This window comes from Periplaneta americana, chromosome 12, assembly GCF_040183065.1.
Source record: "Periplaneta americana isolate PAMFEO1 chromosome 12, P.americana_PAMFEO1_priV1, whole genome shotgun sequence".
Lineage (NCBI taxonomy): Eukaryota > Metazoa > Arthropoda > Insecta > Blattodea > Blattidae > Periplaneta > Periplaneta americana.
Genome location: NC_091128.1, coordinates 67,525,615 through 67,541,587, shown reverse-complemented (window position 1 = coordinate 67,541,587; position 15,973 = coordinate 67,525,615). Strand labels below are relative to the sequence as shown.

General features: G+C 34.6%; 1 protein-coding gene across 1 annotated transcript; it reads left to right on the top strand.

The window, feature by feature from the left end:
* The first annotated feature begins 150 nt into the window (after nt 1-150).
* Nucleotides 151-13,867, top strand: LOC138710523 (zinc transporter Slc39a7-like). Its single transcript, XM_069841475.1, has 4 exons — nt 151-1,091; nt 4,678-4,880; nt 6,824-6,893; nt 8,768-13,867. The coding sequence occupies exons 1-4, from the start codon at nt 269-271 to the stop codon at nt 8,941-8,943; spliced, it is 1,272 nt and encodes a 423-aa protein (XP_069697576.1). The 5' UTR covers nt 151-268; the 3' UTR covers nt 8,944-13,867.
* The last annotated feature ends 2,106 nt before the right edge of the window (nt 13,868-15,973 follow it).

Sequence of the window (15,973 nt, the reverse complement as noted above, 5' to 3'; positions counted from 1 at the left end):
ATCTTGTTTCTCTTTTTTATGAAACTAACATTGAGATTAAAATTAATCTGTAGCAACATACACGATATTAATTAATAATGTCAATACAATTATTCGTGTTATGCACTTAAATAGCTATAAACATGAAACATAGAAAATGGATGGTAGGTAGCATGATCTAACCGGCGAGCCTAGCCACGTTTTGACATGTGTAAAGTGTTGTTTAGTTGCTGTTCCAATCAGCTGTGAGCAGAGTTAAGTGAACGAAAGTTTTCAGGAAGCCAGAGCAATGACTGCAGAACTAGTGTTTAGTAAATCATTTGTTGCAACTATATGTTTAGGGATAATATTTGTATTGATTTTCTTAGACTTACCTTTGTTATGTGAAAGTCAGGGTCACTCCCATCATGGCCACGTACATGAAGAATTTAATAATGATCATTCACATGATGCTGTACATGATCATCATGGACATTCGCATGAATTTAGGCATGACGAATCACCATCATTCAAATACTCTAAGGCAGCTAACGTAAAATATTCTGAGCCGCAACAAAAGCCGGAACGACATAGTGATAATGTTGGGAAAGTTGACACTTATACTTTATGGGCACAAGCAATTGGATCAACAGTGCTTATAAGTGCAGCACCTTTCTTGATTCTGTTTTTAGTACCATTAGACAATACTAAAGAGAAAGAACCTTTACTAAAAATACTTCTCAGTTTTGCATCTGGAAGTTTGCTTGGTGATGCGTTTCTTCATTTGATACCACATGCTTTAGTGGCTCATTCTCACGATCATGACCATTCTCAGGCACATACTCATTCCCACGCCCATTCTCATTCTCATGGGGGTGAAGGCGAATCTCATGGACACGATATGGTTGTAGGTTTCTGGGTATTATTTGGGATCATTGCATTTTTAATGGTGGAGAAATTTGTGAGGTTAGTTAAAGGTGGTCACAGTCATTCTCATAGTGGTCATTCACACGGTTTACAATCAAAAGCTAAGGAAGAAACCGACGAAACCAATAAATCTAGTAAGAAGAAGAGTGAAGGAGAAGAAGTAAACGAAAAGAAGAAAAAAGACCATAAACCACCAGAAAATGAAGGTACACTGCATTCTTTATGTGAATATTTTTCCTCAAATCAAAATAAGATTATAAGCCTATCACTCTGTTAAGGTGCGTACACACTTAGCGAACGAACAACGAACGAACGACAAACGAATACATTCGTTGATTGAAATATGTACGTGTGTACGTCGCAGCAAAAGCAAACCGATCGTTTGGTTTGCCTTCGGAAGTGATCCGTCGCTTGTCGGTACATTCGTTGTGGACGGGATATGTCACTAGTTTGTACAGGGTTGGGCAGATAAAACCGGCCCCATCTCATGTCATATGATTTGGAAAATAAATTATGTAGGGTATTGATTTCTTTTCTTTCTTTTTTTCTTGAAAATGTAATTATGTTGGCTATACTGTATCTTCCGCGTGTTTTGTGTCATTGTTGTTGCGCCATTGTTGCTTATAACCTCTTCTGGTTGCTGTTTAAAAGTCAGACCAGCGAATAGGGATTATAAAGAATGGACACTGAGCGAATTTTCCTGTGTTTTGTTTCTCTGTGCGCCAGCGTATAGTTCCACTTTCAAGCGCTAGAGGTTAGTGTAATCGAGCATACGCTAAGATAATTATTGAGAATAGAGTTGAGACACAGGATCCAAACATCGCCTACCTTATTGCATAATCCAGTAACGCTTTGCTTCAAATAAATTCCTTATTTCTCAGTGACAAACTAGTTGTAATAATAATATTTTATATTTCAGATATCATAAATTATATTATAAAATAATATAATACATTATAAAATTAAGTATCGAATTCGTTTAATATTTGTATATAATATGATATAGGTATATGGTTTTACTTTTCGTAAGAGTTTTGTTTTTCCATTTTCAGTGCTATCAAATCAATACATATTTTAATTGTTGTTGGGGTCAACGTCTCAACTGTCATTATAAAGGAACTCTAGAGTCTAGACATTACAGTTAATGACGGATTTATTATTTTATGGATCCAATTTATTTTATTTGAGTACATAATGTACCTAGATGTATTAATTATATGTGTCGACTGCTAGCTGGTGTGATGTCAGCGCCAACTCTAGGGAGAAAGCAGAATCTCACGCTTTAGCTGGCTTAAGGTCATTGAAATCAGTCCGGCTACATCAAAGGTACCGACGCGAAGTGTCCATTCTTTATAATCCCTATTCGCTGGTCAGACGTTCTAAACACATGTAAAGAGTTGTTCTTTAAATAAGCATGACTTATTCAATACCAGAGCGAATATTCATTGTGGAGGCGTACGTACAGACCGGCTCCATTAAGGAAACACAACAATTATTCAGAGACAAATATCCGCTTCGCTCAGTACCAGCGAAAAGCAGCATTCAAGATTTGGTGCGAAAATGGCGTACGACTGGATCCATAAAAAATGTAACAAGGAACAGAACTCCTTCTGTCCGGACTCCTCAACTTACGGCGCGAATTAATGAATTTTTGACTAGGAGTCCTCGAAAGTCTACCACGAGATTGGCTCAACAGGTTCATGTGAGTAGGAGAACTTGCGGACGTGTGTTGAAGTGTTTTAAATTCAAACACGTGTTTTCATGAACCTGTTAAAACGTGCACAGAAGTGTCTAGATGCAGATGGAGGGCACTTCCAACATTTATTATGAAGGTAAATGCATTTTATTTTCATTCCATTTGAAGTTTGCTTCAAATCGTTAGTACCTATCAATGTCATAACACGGATCGGTTTTATCTGCCCAACCCTGTAGTTCGTAGCAGAATGCAGCGCTTAGTTCAATTTCACCAACAGGATGCCGAAACTGGAGTGGACGGAAGACGCTTTATAAATCTTATTAATGCATATAGGGAGCAGGAAACTTTGTGGACTCCCAAGCATCCTACTTACCACAATAAAGTAAGAGAACATGATGTTTGGAAAGCTATTGGAAAGATGTTCAGCTGCAAGAGTCAAACACGTGCAAAATTTGAAAATTATCTTTGTTTATTTATTTTCACTGGATACATGTTTGTTGTTTATTGTAGGGAGCAGAAGTCAAAAAGAAAATTGAGTTCCTACTGACATCATTCCGGACGGAAAGACAGAAGTCTCTGGAATGGGGAGTGATGAGTACGAGTCAACTTGGTTCGCGTGTAAACATACTGTATGTCGTTCCTTTTGGACAAATTTACGCCCAGAAAAAAACAAAGTTCCAACCTTGTGCACACAAAATAAATTATTGGCACTGAAAAGTGCCTTTTCGTAAGCATGATGCGCATTCGACAAACACAGACAAATCTCTCTTTTTAGTATTTTAAGATAGTTATTGTCAGTGAGGTATCCGTGTACTGAAACTTTCCCCTGCCTTGCAGTCGTCCCTTAATAAAATCTTCCAGTTCCTCAATTATAGCTGTACATACTTCTGGAACAATCCTGGTAATCAGCTGTTTCGACACTTCGAATAAATACATTAAACTTGTATACGAATTTCCTGTAGCGAGATATCGAAGTGTTAATGCTAGTCTTTCCTGAATAGGTATTGCTTTTCGCCAGCCTGTGTCTTTCTTGGAAATTTTTGGCCCTATTTTGCACAGTAATATTTCGAAGTCTGTTTCTGAAATGCAACAGAAGTTGTGAAACTGTCCCAATTCCATTCAACGTAAATCATGAAGCAAGTCAGTGCCTCTATATTGATTGTGACTTTCGTAGAGTGGCATCTGCCACCATCGCCTTTTGGTTTTTAACTTTCTTTTTGTTAAACTGCCTATAATAATAACGGCTGCGCTTGCTATAGTTATATTTTCGTCTGCCTTTATTGCGGATAATCAGCGAACGTGAATGTTTTCTGACAATTTGCTGACGATTTGTACGTTGCTCCAAACAGCGAACGAACAACGACGTTTTGCTTCATCATTCATTCGTTGTTCGTTCGCTAAGTGTGTACGCACATTTAAAGTCAAGTGCGAACCAATCTGCGGAATTCTATATGCTCCCTTAAGAAAGAAGATAAGACTTGCAAATCTAGTCTTTCAGGTGAAGCTTCCTGTAAAGCAGATTTGAATAATTTCAAGGAAAAAATTGTTCCGGGCGGGGTATCGATCCCGGGACCTCTGGTTGAACATACCAGCACTCTGCCAACTGAGCTACCCAGGAACTCCACCCGACACCGTCTCAACTTTCCCCTTTATATCCACACAACTCGCGTGGACTGACGAAACGCCAGAGACCCACATCGAGTGCACACAATCTGTGTGAAAATTGTCTACAAACTCTATTGATGCACGATACAAGGAGATATATCCTGTGATATAGCCAACTGTTAGTGCATGAGTCATACAGCTGGAGACTTGGAACAGCACCCAATGAATAACTAGGTTGTGAATTGCAGTGCACGCCTTAATAATTTAAGTAAATATTTGGATTATATCACGTTCATATGGGTGCTACAAGAACTGCAGCAATTGATCTCACTGTCATCAGCTTTACATTGAACCTATTTTACCTCTTCCCCCCCCTCCCATCCTCCAAAATCGAACAAGAATACACTTTTGAGATAAGTCTTGACAATTCTGTTTCGGACGTATTTAATGATCCTTGTGGACTAATGTAAAACTGTGATTACTGTTCACAGAAGAGGATATTAAAGTGTCTGGTTACCTGAACTTGGCTGCCGATTTTACCCACAACTTTACTGATGGTCTAGCTATTGGTGCTTCCTACCTTGCTGGAAAAAATATTGGTATTATCACTACAATCACTATCCTATTACACGAAGTACCTCATGAAATTGGCGACTTCGCAATTCTGATTCAGTCTGGCTGCAACAGAAGGAAGGTAAAATTAAGTGAATATATCAATGGTGCATGGTAAAAAGGGCGTAAGTCAGAAATTGGTGGTTTGAGTTATGACCTTCATGTGAATATAAAAAAAATGTACTTCTTCAGGACATACATGTATTCTCTTCCATAATGTTGTAGAGCTTTAGATTTCCAGCCCATCATAATGATATTAGTTCTCATTTCAAATTTTGCTTTTGCTCTACTCAAAATTTTCAACCTATGACTTACATGTTTTTTTACCACGCACCACAGATATTAGCATGTTTAATGTCCCTTATTTACACAGTAATTCCCTTGCACAAGCCATGGGGTAGTTTTTTAGCAGACAGATTTGGGCAGGATTTCTCTGAACACTCAGCTATCCCAGCCATTATCATTATTCCACTATTCATCCTTATGGTCATATTATATTATTGTTGACAAGAATGATGTTAGGATTGGCAGCAAGTGAATCATTGTATATCTTATAACATATAAGCGTAAGGTTGATTTCAGGGGTTTCTTAGTGTCCTGTTGTTTTTCAGCACGTATCAGATTGGGATAACTACAGGATATTTAACGAGGCATGGTCCTGCAAAGAATCACCTATGTAAACATTACTTAAACAATATATGCAGCAGGATTTTAAGAATGTCACTTTCCACTTTCATGCATGTTGCCACTTGTGTGACTTGCTTCTCCAGATGTTCTCCAAAGAAATGCTAATCTACCAGCTGATGCCTGTACTTTGCATTACACATGTCTAAATAAATTGCGTTTGATAAGACTGCATAGATGCAGAGCTATTTTCTGTACCAGGATTAAAAACTCCTAATTTACAATTCAATTACAATTACATGAGCCGTTCAGAGCAGAAGTGGTGTAAGTAAAAAATGGGTAATGAGGGTTAAAGTAAACATTCCTTGGCATCAACCCCTTTGATTTGATTACCCCCTTTGATTTGATTACCGGGTTGGGTTTTTCCGAGGTTTCCCCCACCGAAAAGGCAAATGCCGGGTAATATTTTGGCGAATCCTCGGACCTCATCTCATCTCACTACATCTCGCCAAAATGTAAAAAAAAATGTAAAAAAATTGTACAAAATTGTAAAAAATTACTAAATTGTAAAACTATAAAAATTTGTAAAAATTGTAATTGTAATATTGTAAAATGTTGACATGTTCCATATCTTAAAGCTTCATTGCTCATGTAAGATCTATGGAATAAAATAAATGAATGAATTCTGTGAAATACAATGCAAAGTAGCAATTAATATTCAATTTATTTAAACTACTAGTAGTCGGTGGATAGCACGAAGGACATATTAACTGCTACTTTGTGTTGTATTTTACAGAATTTTTACTTTAAACCTCATTACCCAATTTTGACTTACACCACTTTTGCTCTGAACGGCTCACCTTTCCTAAGGTAACGAACTTTGTTTTCTTCTTAGAGGACTGCAAGAAAAGCCTATATTTGAGTCTTTAAAAAAATACATGTTGCCACTTCTACAAAAGCTTTACATAGTATCTTTTATTATTTATTCTTTTCTTCTTGTAAGTGATAAAACTGCCACACTGTGAGCGTAAGATCTCTGCATGTATCTGGCCTACTCTTGTTGATTGTAAACGAGGGTTCCATATTCTTGGCAATGAGAATACACAGCTTGGTGCAGTAATGCACTTTTTAAAATGTTAAGCTATTGCATAATTACGAACCTATGTTCAAATCAACTTTTTTTAATTACTCAAATAATCTAAATAAGATTCGGCTGTTCTTCATGAATAATTTGTATAGTAGGCTTTGCAATATATATATATATATATATATATATATATAAACTAAGAAGAATTCGTGTAATTCATTACATGATCAACTTATCTGTACAGAAGATACTCCAGGAGAGAGGATTTTTAAAAGTGCAACTCTAAAGTAATAATCGTGTTTTAAAATTTTCAGGCAATTTTTCTGCAACTGAGTACTGCAGTAGGCGCTCTTACAGGAACAGTCGTCTCTCTGCTTGTAGAGGGTGAGTGTATTGTAGAAAATTGTGTGTCATTCTGAGAAAATAGATTGGCTTGATTATTCAGTAGAAATTATCAGCCATTTCCATAATAAATTTCGGGCTTACACAGCAATTGAATTTAAGTTCTTTGGCATTTGTGTTGAAATGTAATATCGCCAATATTTCAGACTGTAAACTATTTCATCACCACAGTTACACTTCACAGATTTGTCTACTCAATTGGGTCTGTTATGTATGGATAGTTCAGAATAAATATGGGAAATGCCTGCTATTATTCGGTTGAGAAGATTTTGTCATCCAGCCAGCTTTAAAAGAATTGAAACTTAGAATGTATAAAACAGTTATATTTTCTGTATGGCTGTAAAACTTGAACTCTCACTTTGAGAGAGGAACAGAGGTTAAGGGTGTTTGAGAATAAGATGCTTTGGAAAATATTTGGACTAAAAGGGATGAAGTTACACAAGAATGGAGAAAGTTAAACAATGCAGAACTGTACACATTGCATTTTTCACGTAACATAATTAGTAACATTAAATCCAGATGTTTGAAATGGGCAGGGCATGTAGCACGTATGGTTGAATCCAAAAATGCATATAGAGCATTAGTTGGAAGATCTGAGGGAAAAAGATCTTTGGGGAGGTCAAGACGTAGATGGGAGGATAATATTAAAATGGATTTGAGGAAGATTGGATATGATGCTAGGGCCAGGATTAATCTTGCTCAGCGGGCTTATGTAAGGGTGGCAATGAACCCCTGGGTTCTGTAAAAGCCATTTGTAAGTATGTATGGGTAGTTCAAACAATTGGGCCTAACATTTTCATGAGCTGAGTGTGCACCAGAGAAGAGGACATGGAGATGGAGCACCTGGCTAATTGTGAAACTCTTAGGACATTTGTGGACCTTCCATCAAAATATTGGAAAGCAAGAAGGATGATGACTTCATTGTTAAATCCAGAGCATTAGATACACACACACACACAATTGGGCCTAACACAATAATTAAAAGATGATTACAGTAGTTCTTTGATCTAACTAGGTACAATGGATCCAAATGAATAGACAAACTTTCTGGGTATTGATGTAGGTCAGTGCTGATTTTGACCAAGCAGTAATAAATAATTCAATGTGTCTAAATGGCCCATAGGCTTGGAAACAAATGATCATAAACATATTGAGATTTGATCTACAAACTTTCTACAACAAAAAAATTCTTTACAAACCTAATACAAATCAATTCTTTCTAATCTTGTAAAAAAATCTCATGGCAAATCTGTCTCATCTCACTAAATAACTTCACAGTTTTTACAGCGTCTGAAAATAACTGATAAAAAAGAAAGAAGAGCACATACTTGAAGAGAGTAATAGTTGTTTGCCATCCTTCATGAATGCCTATGCTGTCACGTAATATGCGAAATGATCTTGTTTACTCAATGCACTTGGTCAGCTGAGTGAGTACTATCTACATACATACAGCTAGGGGCTACATCATTTTTCGACAATTTTTTACTTACGCTCTAATTTCGCAACCTTACAGATCATTTTTATACTTGTTTCTCTGCTATATTGATCTAACAAAATGCGCTGTTTGAAGGAAGGTTTCGACAGAAGTTCATTAATAGTTTCCTTGTGAGTTAGTGAATTCTGTCTTTCAGGTACCACCACTCAGAAATGAATTTCCGGAAGACTAGCAGAATTCCATAAATGTTAAAAGTTGACCACTATTGGAGGCACTGGGAAACAAGTTCTGAAATTTCGAATAATTAAATCAATAAATTTGTAATCTTTAGAATCAATTCACTTTTTAATTGTCTATGTATTTAGATGCCACTTTAGATTCATCTCAATCTCAATGTCCCTTTTCTTTTTTTTGTTTCTAGGTGAAGTGGCTACCACGTGGATTTTACCTTTCACTGCAGGAGGGTTTATTTACATCGCAACAGTGTCTGTGATTCCCGAGCTTTTGGCTGACACGAAGCTGTGGCAGTCTGTAAAGGAAATCATTGCTTTACTCTTTGGCGTGTACATGATGGTGTTGATTGCAGAATATGAATGAGTGTGTGAATAAAACACTTACTTTGAAATGCCTTTATTGGAGTACTTACTTTACATAGTTACTATTCTTGTTTAATTGTGATGGAATCATGAGAGTTTCAAGCAGCATATCATTGTACAAGATGTACATAATGAATGTTGTTATTATTGGTATGTTAATGAAAGAGAAAGTAGCGAGGTTTTTCAATAAAATGGATGCTGATGCACAATTCTAAATGGCGCAATTAATTTCGTATCTCAACTTGTTACAAAGCCAATACAAAGTAAGACAAAGAAGTAAGGAAACTGTTTACAGAATCCAGAAGAGCTACTTGTGTTTATGAAATTATCTGCAGTAGAGATATTACTGAAACTGTATAGAAGTATGATGTGTTTAGAAATATGAGCTTAGGTTATGTGAGATATGTGTAAGTATTATTGCCATTGTGTATATAGTTTTCAGTCGGCTATTTTTTAAATTGTGAATATTCTGTAAGAGATCTTATAAATTTATAGCCTGGGACAAAAGTAGAGCAGTTGCACAGTCTTTCATTCAAATGGAATCTGATCAATAAGACTGAAAATAATTAAGACACTTCTGGTCTTCTCAAAAGTTAATTCTGAGAGTCTTTACAAAGTAATGCACCACATTTCTTTATTATACTACAAATTTCTATTTGTGCAATGTACTGATACATCCTTCATGAACAAAATGTCTTTATATTTTATCTCCATTTCTATCTTAAAGCAACAATATGCATGACTGCACTGTAAAATTGAATCTGTTATTTTGAGTCCATTTTTTTTCATAGCTGTTGCAATGGAATCCTTAAATATTGCACGAATGTAGTCTATGTGTCTAACAGAATATAGATGATAATCTAGTCGTATCAATAGGGACTATGAGGAGAGAGTGGGAACAATGCACGCTATTTTTGTGACTAGCACAATTTCCAGACTAACCTCTGGGAAAAAGTAATGGAGTAACTGTTAGCACATCTGACCTTGAAACGAGTGGGCCCAGGTTCAAATCCTGGTTGGGGTTCTTTCTGGAATTTTCTCTCAACTAATTGAAGCAGAATTCTTGAGTACCTTTCGGCATTGGCTCTCAGACTTTTTTTGCTATCATTAATTCACATATCATCATTCATACCATAGCCCGGGTTAAGTTCACGGTGCTGTGTGTTGTACTTGTACAAGAGTGTGGCCATTCGGCTACCCAATCATTCACAGAATAGGAGTGGTAACCACAATAAGTCTCAGGCTGCAGTGTAAGCTTTCGGGTCTCTCCTCCATACAAGAGAGAGGAAAAAACCTTCAGGAGAAAATATTCTAATGAAGCAACAAAACAAAAATAACTTCTGTCTGCCAATGCAGTCATACATGATACAGTCAAAAATGGAAATTTCATTAGCTCCTCAATATAAACATAAGAATTACTGATGTTTTCATTTGGCACAATGTAGATGAGCAAGAATGTAGTAAAATTGTTGTCAGAGGTACAGATTTGAATTTATTTTTTTGTTCGAGAATTCAAATAATGTCACTTCAACTGGTGATGGTTTGAAGATTCTTCTTCTGAGATGGCACAAGGCTGGTGACAGAGACTAAGATATAAAAAAATGACATTTTTATTCCTAAGGTTACTTACATTGTGCAAATAGCAAAATAATAGAATGAAGGATGAATAAAAATACTGATAAATTTTAGAGTGATCCTCATATCAAATATGACTAACGACATACATCATGATGGGAATTACTGGGGCTATCACTGAAAAGTAAATAGGGTTTGTTATTCTTTTATAGCATTTATAACTGTATGCAGCATAGTTTTCATTTGTCAGGTAGTTTTTGCACTTTATATATATGCACTGTGTGTGGACGCATTTGTGTTTAGCACAATCCATTAACATGAAGCTGTGGCATGAAGATTCTACATTATTTGAATTAAGCAGAACTACCTTACAGCAGTGTTAGGAATCAGAGATGGAACCTAACGAAGACATGTTCTTTAACGAAGAGAAGCTATCTAGAAGTGTAGATATTTAATAAAAAAAATGCAGACTATATTGTGCTTGCTTAACTATTGTACTTTAATTTCTCATAGGTTAGGAATAGATCTGGATAGTTGATATTTAAATTAATTCAAGATGGAAGACTATGATGAAACTTATTTTCGGACCAATAAATGTTTCAAATGTATTTTTTTAATGGTTCTTGTATTAGCATAATGAAATCATTCCAAATAACTCAGTGTTAGATATAATAAAAACTTTTCTTTCGACCTTAAATGACCATATGGAAAATTTTGGTGTGTTAAAAATGTTGAATGTGACTGGTCATTGTAAAATAATAAAAATGCATCACATTAGATTTGAATTAAAACATAATGCTTTAAAAAACTGGTGTGCTTGTGTAATGTTCAGATAAACAGTGTATGTAGTTCTGCGTGTTATAGCGTGGGACCAGCAAGAGTTGATACCTGACAATAGTCAATATTGCCAAATCTTACAGGTAGAACACGTGGTGGGCTGTTTAGGTTTTGAGTTGAAATTGCCTTTATCAGCAGTGGTTCAGAAGTTCTGTTGCAACTTTGAACAGCATATGTGTGTGCCTAATATACAAATATTATAATAATAATAATAATCATCATCATCATATAGGCTATTGTTTTATATCCATATAAAATTACACTATGATCTTAAAAGTAATGTAAAATTTGCAACTATCAGCCTGTGCATTACCTAAAGATTAATCTAAATAACATAAAAATGCACTAATTTATTTTTAAAAGTTATTAATGTTCTATTTAAGTTCTATTAAAGTACAGGAAGACAGATAACCAAAGCACGTGAATATTTAAAAACTAAAGGATTAAATACGGCAATAGATTGCTATGGAAATGTAAACAAAGCAGAAGTGAAGATTGACTGTGATAAGCACACTTTTATTATAATTGATCACGTGATCAGGAAAAACAATCAGCCTTGTCTGGTTTCACTTCAGTATGTACTCTTTCAACTTCCTATAGAAACTGAGTGCAATATTATTTTGCTGTTGTCATGAATGTCTGATAATGTGGTTTGTGTTTCCGTTGTTACAGTGTGCTCTCTCTATTTTGTGAAGATTCGTTTTCAAAGATTAGTAAATAACGCTAATAAGTGTATACTGGTAAATTATCATTTGTATATGTTACAGTGGATGAATGGTCTGTTTGAATTGTCACTGTCACAGTTTGATGATAAAAATAAAACGTAATTTCTAATGCTGTTGATCGATCAAATTATTTAATCGATTAACGATTTGAATTTAATCGAGCTTTGATCGATTTGAAAAAAATTCTGATATACTGTAATACACAATTATTGTTAAATTTAATTTGTGTTTGGTGAATTGCATAAGTATAAAATGTTGTACAATATATCTGTTTATACTGTATCATTATACTGTATTACAAAACAATACTATTTTATTATTTACTAACATATTTATTATGTAGGCTTATAATTTACTGTGTCAATTTTTCCGGGGATTTTTTAGACAAACACAAATAAAAAGTTATGAAGACTCAGCTAATTAATACTGCTTCATTCATGATTTTAAACATGTGAGTGCATTTACATGCTCCGAATTATGTGCCGCTCTATGTTTACTAACAACGTTTCCTCCATCACTAAACACAAAAGAACTTTTTCTGTTAAGCACTTCTTTATGATTGTTCAATTTAAATCCAAATGTTTCACAGAGTTTACATCTCATATGACATAATGGAGTTTTCACAGACCACAGAAATCTGATTTTTTTTCTTTAACAAACTAAGCACACAGGCTTCATCTACAAAATCAGTAAAGAAACTGCAGTGGTCAAAACAGCAGACTGGCCCCTATTGTAATCAGATTACAAAATTTTAGAAAGAGAAGAAGATAGATACTCTCTCACTTGCACACATTGTATCCATGGCTAAGGGGTGAGGGGGGCAAATTCCAGAAAAATAAGTATTTCATATGCTAGGAAGACGAGCTGACAAGGTGGAAGTTTTCTTGGAAAACCATAAAACTTAATAAGGGTTTCACATTGTGTTTCAACTTTCAATAGGGGTAGACCAGGTCACTGTCCTCATATCTCAATCTCCTCCTGAAGTATTTGTGCAAAGATTTGCCCTATACTACCTGCTTTGCAGTTACAAAATAACGGTACTATTGTGTTTTGAAGTAATTTCTTAGAGACGAATATTGTCGGAATTTTTAGTCTAAGTTTGCATTAACAAAATAATTAATATCAAGTACAACCGAATAATTTTAATTGATTGGATTTGATTAAATATTTTTGATTGATTAATCTTACAACAGAAATTGATCAATTAAATCCCACAACACTAGTAATTTCATTTCTTGCCTAATTCTAGTCCTACTCGTTTTTATTTATCTTTGCTTTTTCTCTCTCATATTTCACACATATATTTGCAATGACTGTAAAAGATATGTAATCCTGAGTTAGGATAATTATTATTCTAGCAGATTAAACATGTGAGTTGCACATTACATGCACCTTCTGTACAATGTAAATGCTGCCAAGAAAATTTTTCGGAAACTTAAAATATAAATGTTATTCAAGGGCCAAAAGTTGACACACATGCACTTATACAACTTCTGGGCAGATTAGAATTGAGATTGTGCCAAAGAAATTAGCGAAATCGAGAGAGTATGATGTTAATGATATTTAATAACAATAATAAAATCTATCGTCAGAAAGTCTAAATTCAAGCTGATTTCCGAGTTTTTATGGAAGCTACATTGTGGATTCTTTGCTCTGGTTAAAATATAAAACTGTCTACATGAAGTCAGAAAACTCTATGACTAGGCTTTCTAGAAATGGATGTCGCTGAATAATATGTATTTTTTATGTACTCATATCGAAATAATTAAAATAGTAGCTATGTTAAAAGAGGCTCGTCACACCCACTGCCATATTCTTAAAGATATCTTCCTCTTCTGAATTCTCAATCATAGGTGGCATTCTTTACCTGCTTCTAATCCTGCCAGAGGGATCCATAACATCTACACCCATCCTAGCTCAAGTATGCAGATGGTGGAACTTCAAGAACCTGATCAGTAACAGAGAAGAAATTAAGTAGTGTCATTCTTCTTGAGATTCAGTTTATAATACTTGATATTAACCTTAAAACTTTTAAACAATGTTAAAATTGTATTAAAGAAAGGTAATATATCTTAGGTAACTGGACAGCACCATTTTGGCATTGGTATTACACCTTCGTCGGTGTGTGTGTCTACGTTATAAGTGCGCAGTTTTGAACAGCATATTCCTTGGTTAGAATACAAAAAAGAAGTTCAAATAGCATTTTTGTGTCAAGTGAACACTTTTATAAAAATGTTCTCCCTAAACTTTAAAATTCTCCTTACTCGATAAGTATTTGCCGTACAGTTCTAATTTTTACTTAAATAATTAAATAAAAAAAAAAACAGGAATGTTTTGTTCCTTTGCAGTTTTGCACTAACGTTGATTAGTTGTGAAGCTCGGCGACTGTATGAAGTACGATTTCTAGATAGGACTGTTTCTAATGCATGGATATTTATTGCAGTGTTTCAGCATATTCGTGACACAGGAAGTGTAATACCAGAGTGTCGAAATTGAGATGGTACAGATCCAGAAACAAAATTGGGCCACCTAAATTTTCCAAGTTTCAGTTATAACATAATGTGTATGCTCAGTAAGCAAATTTTGTTCCTGGGTCTGTTGCAAATAGCATTTTATTCCCTATTTCAATATTTTAATTTAATCACGTTGCACATACTCTGTTTTATATTTCAGTAAACTGTGTTAATTGAAAATGAAAGTAGAACCTTCAATTTAGACTAGAAACTAGGAGGTTGTGGGAAAACGTTACAATACTAAGCATCAATTTTTTTTTTTCCTGTAAAATTTCAATTTGACGTTTGTAATGTTTTTCCACTCAGCTGTTCACTTGTAAATAAGGAAGACGAGATGTTGAATTTGGTGGTACAAAATCCAGGATGTAGCAGCCATGACATCAGCCGTGAAGTTGGTGTATTACATTGGACTGTTTTACGAACTTTTAAAGGACAATACAATTACTGCGACCATGCATAAGCAGAAATTATAGTGGTACAAATCTATACTAATAATAAATCTGTAGCCGAAATTTTTCTGGTAATTTTCGATTTTCCAAAAATAATTGGTTCTAACATATATAATTAACCGCCCTGAAACCGAAAACCGCTTTTTTTTAATTTTTGTTTGTATGTCTGTCTGTCTGTCTGTATGTTTGTTACCTTTTCACGCGATAATGGCTGAACCGATTGATATGAAAATTGGAATATAAATTAAGTTCGTTGTAACTTAGAATTTAGGCTATATGACATTCAAAATATTTTATTTAAAAGGGGGTTATAAGGGGGCTTGAATTAAATCGAAATAACTCCCTTATTATTAATTTTCATGAAAAATATTACATAACAAACGTTTCTTTAAAAATAATTTCCGATAAGTTTTTTTATTCTATGCAAAATTTTGATAGGACTGATATTTAATGAGTTTAAAAACTACAATAACGCCATCTAAGGCGGTGTAATGAAATAAAAAACAAATGACTTAGTCTATAAGGAGCCTTGGACAACAACAATCAAAAGCTATGAAACATAGCCTACAGAGAATGTTTCTGTGTTTGTATGAAGTAATATCGGAAGCTAAATTAACCGATTTGTATAATTAATTATTAATTCACCATTGGGAAGTGTAGTTTCTCTAGATGGACATAATGCTATAATGGTATTACAGTAACTTCTGAGTGAATCGAGGACAGGTAAGATTAAAATAGCTTCTTATGCACAGAAAACTTGATAGGCTATTCTGTACATTAGTTTCCTGTATTTCCTAAAATAATTTTTATGACCAAATGAATGGTCTCTGGATCAAAATGATTGCATTTTAATTTTTTAAATACAATTTAAATTAAGTAACATAATAAACGATTTATCCTTCTATCAAACACGAATGTTCCCTGGATCAAAA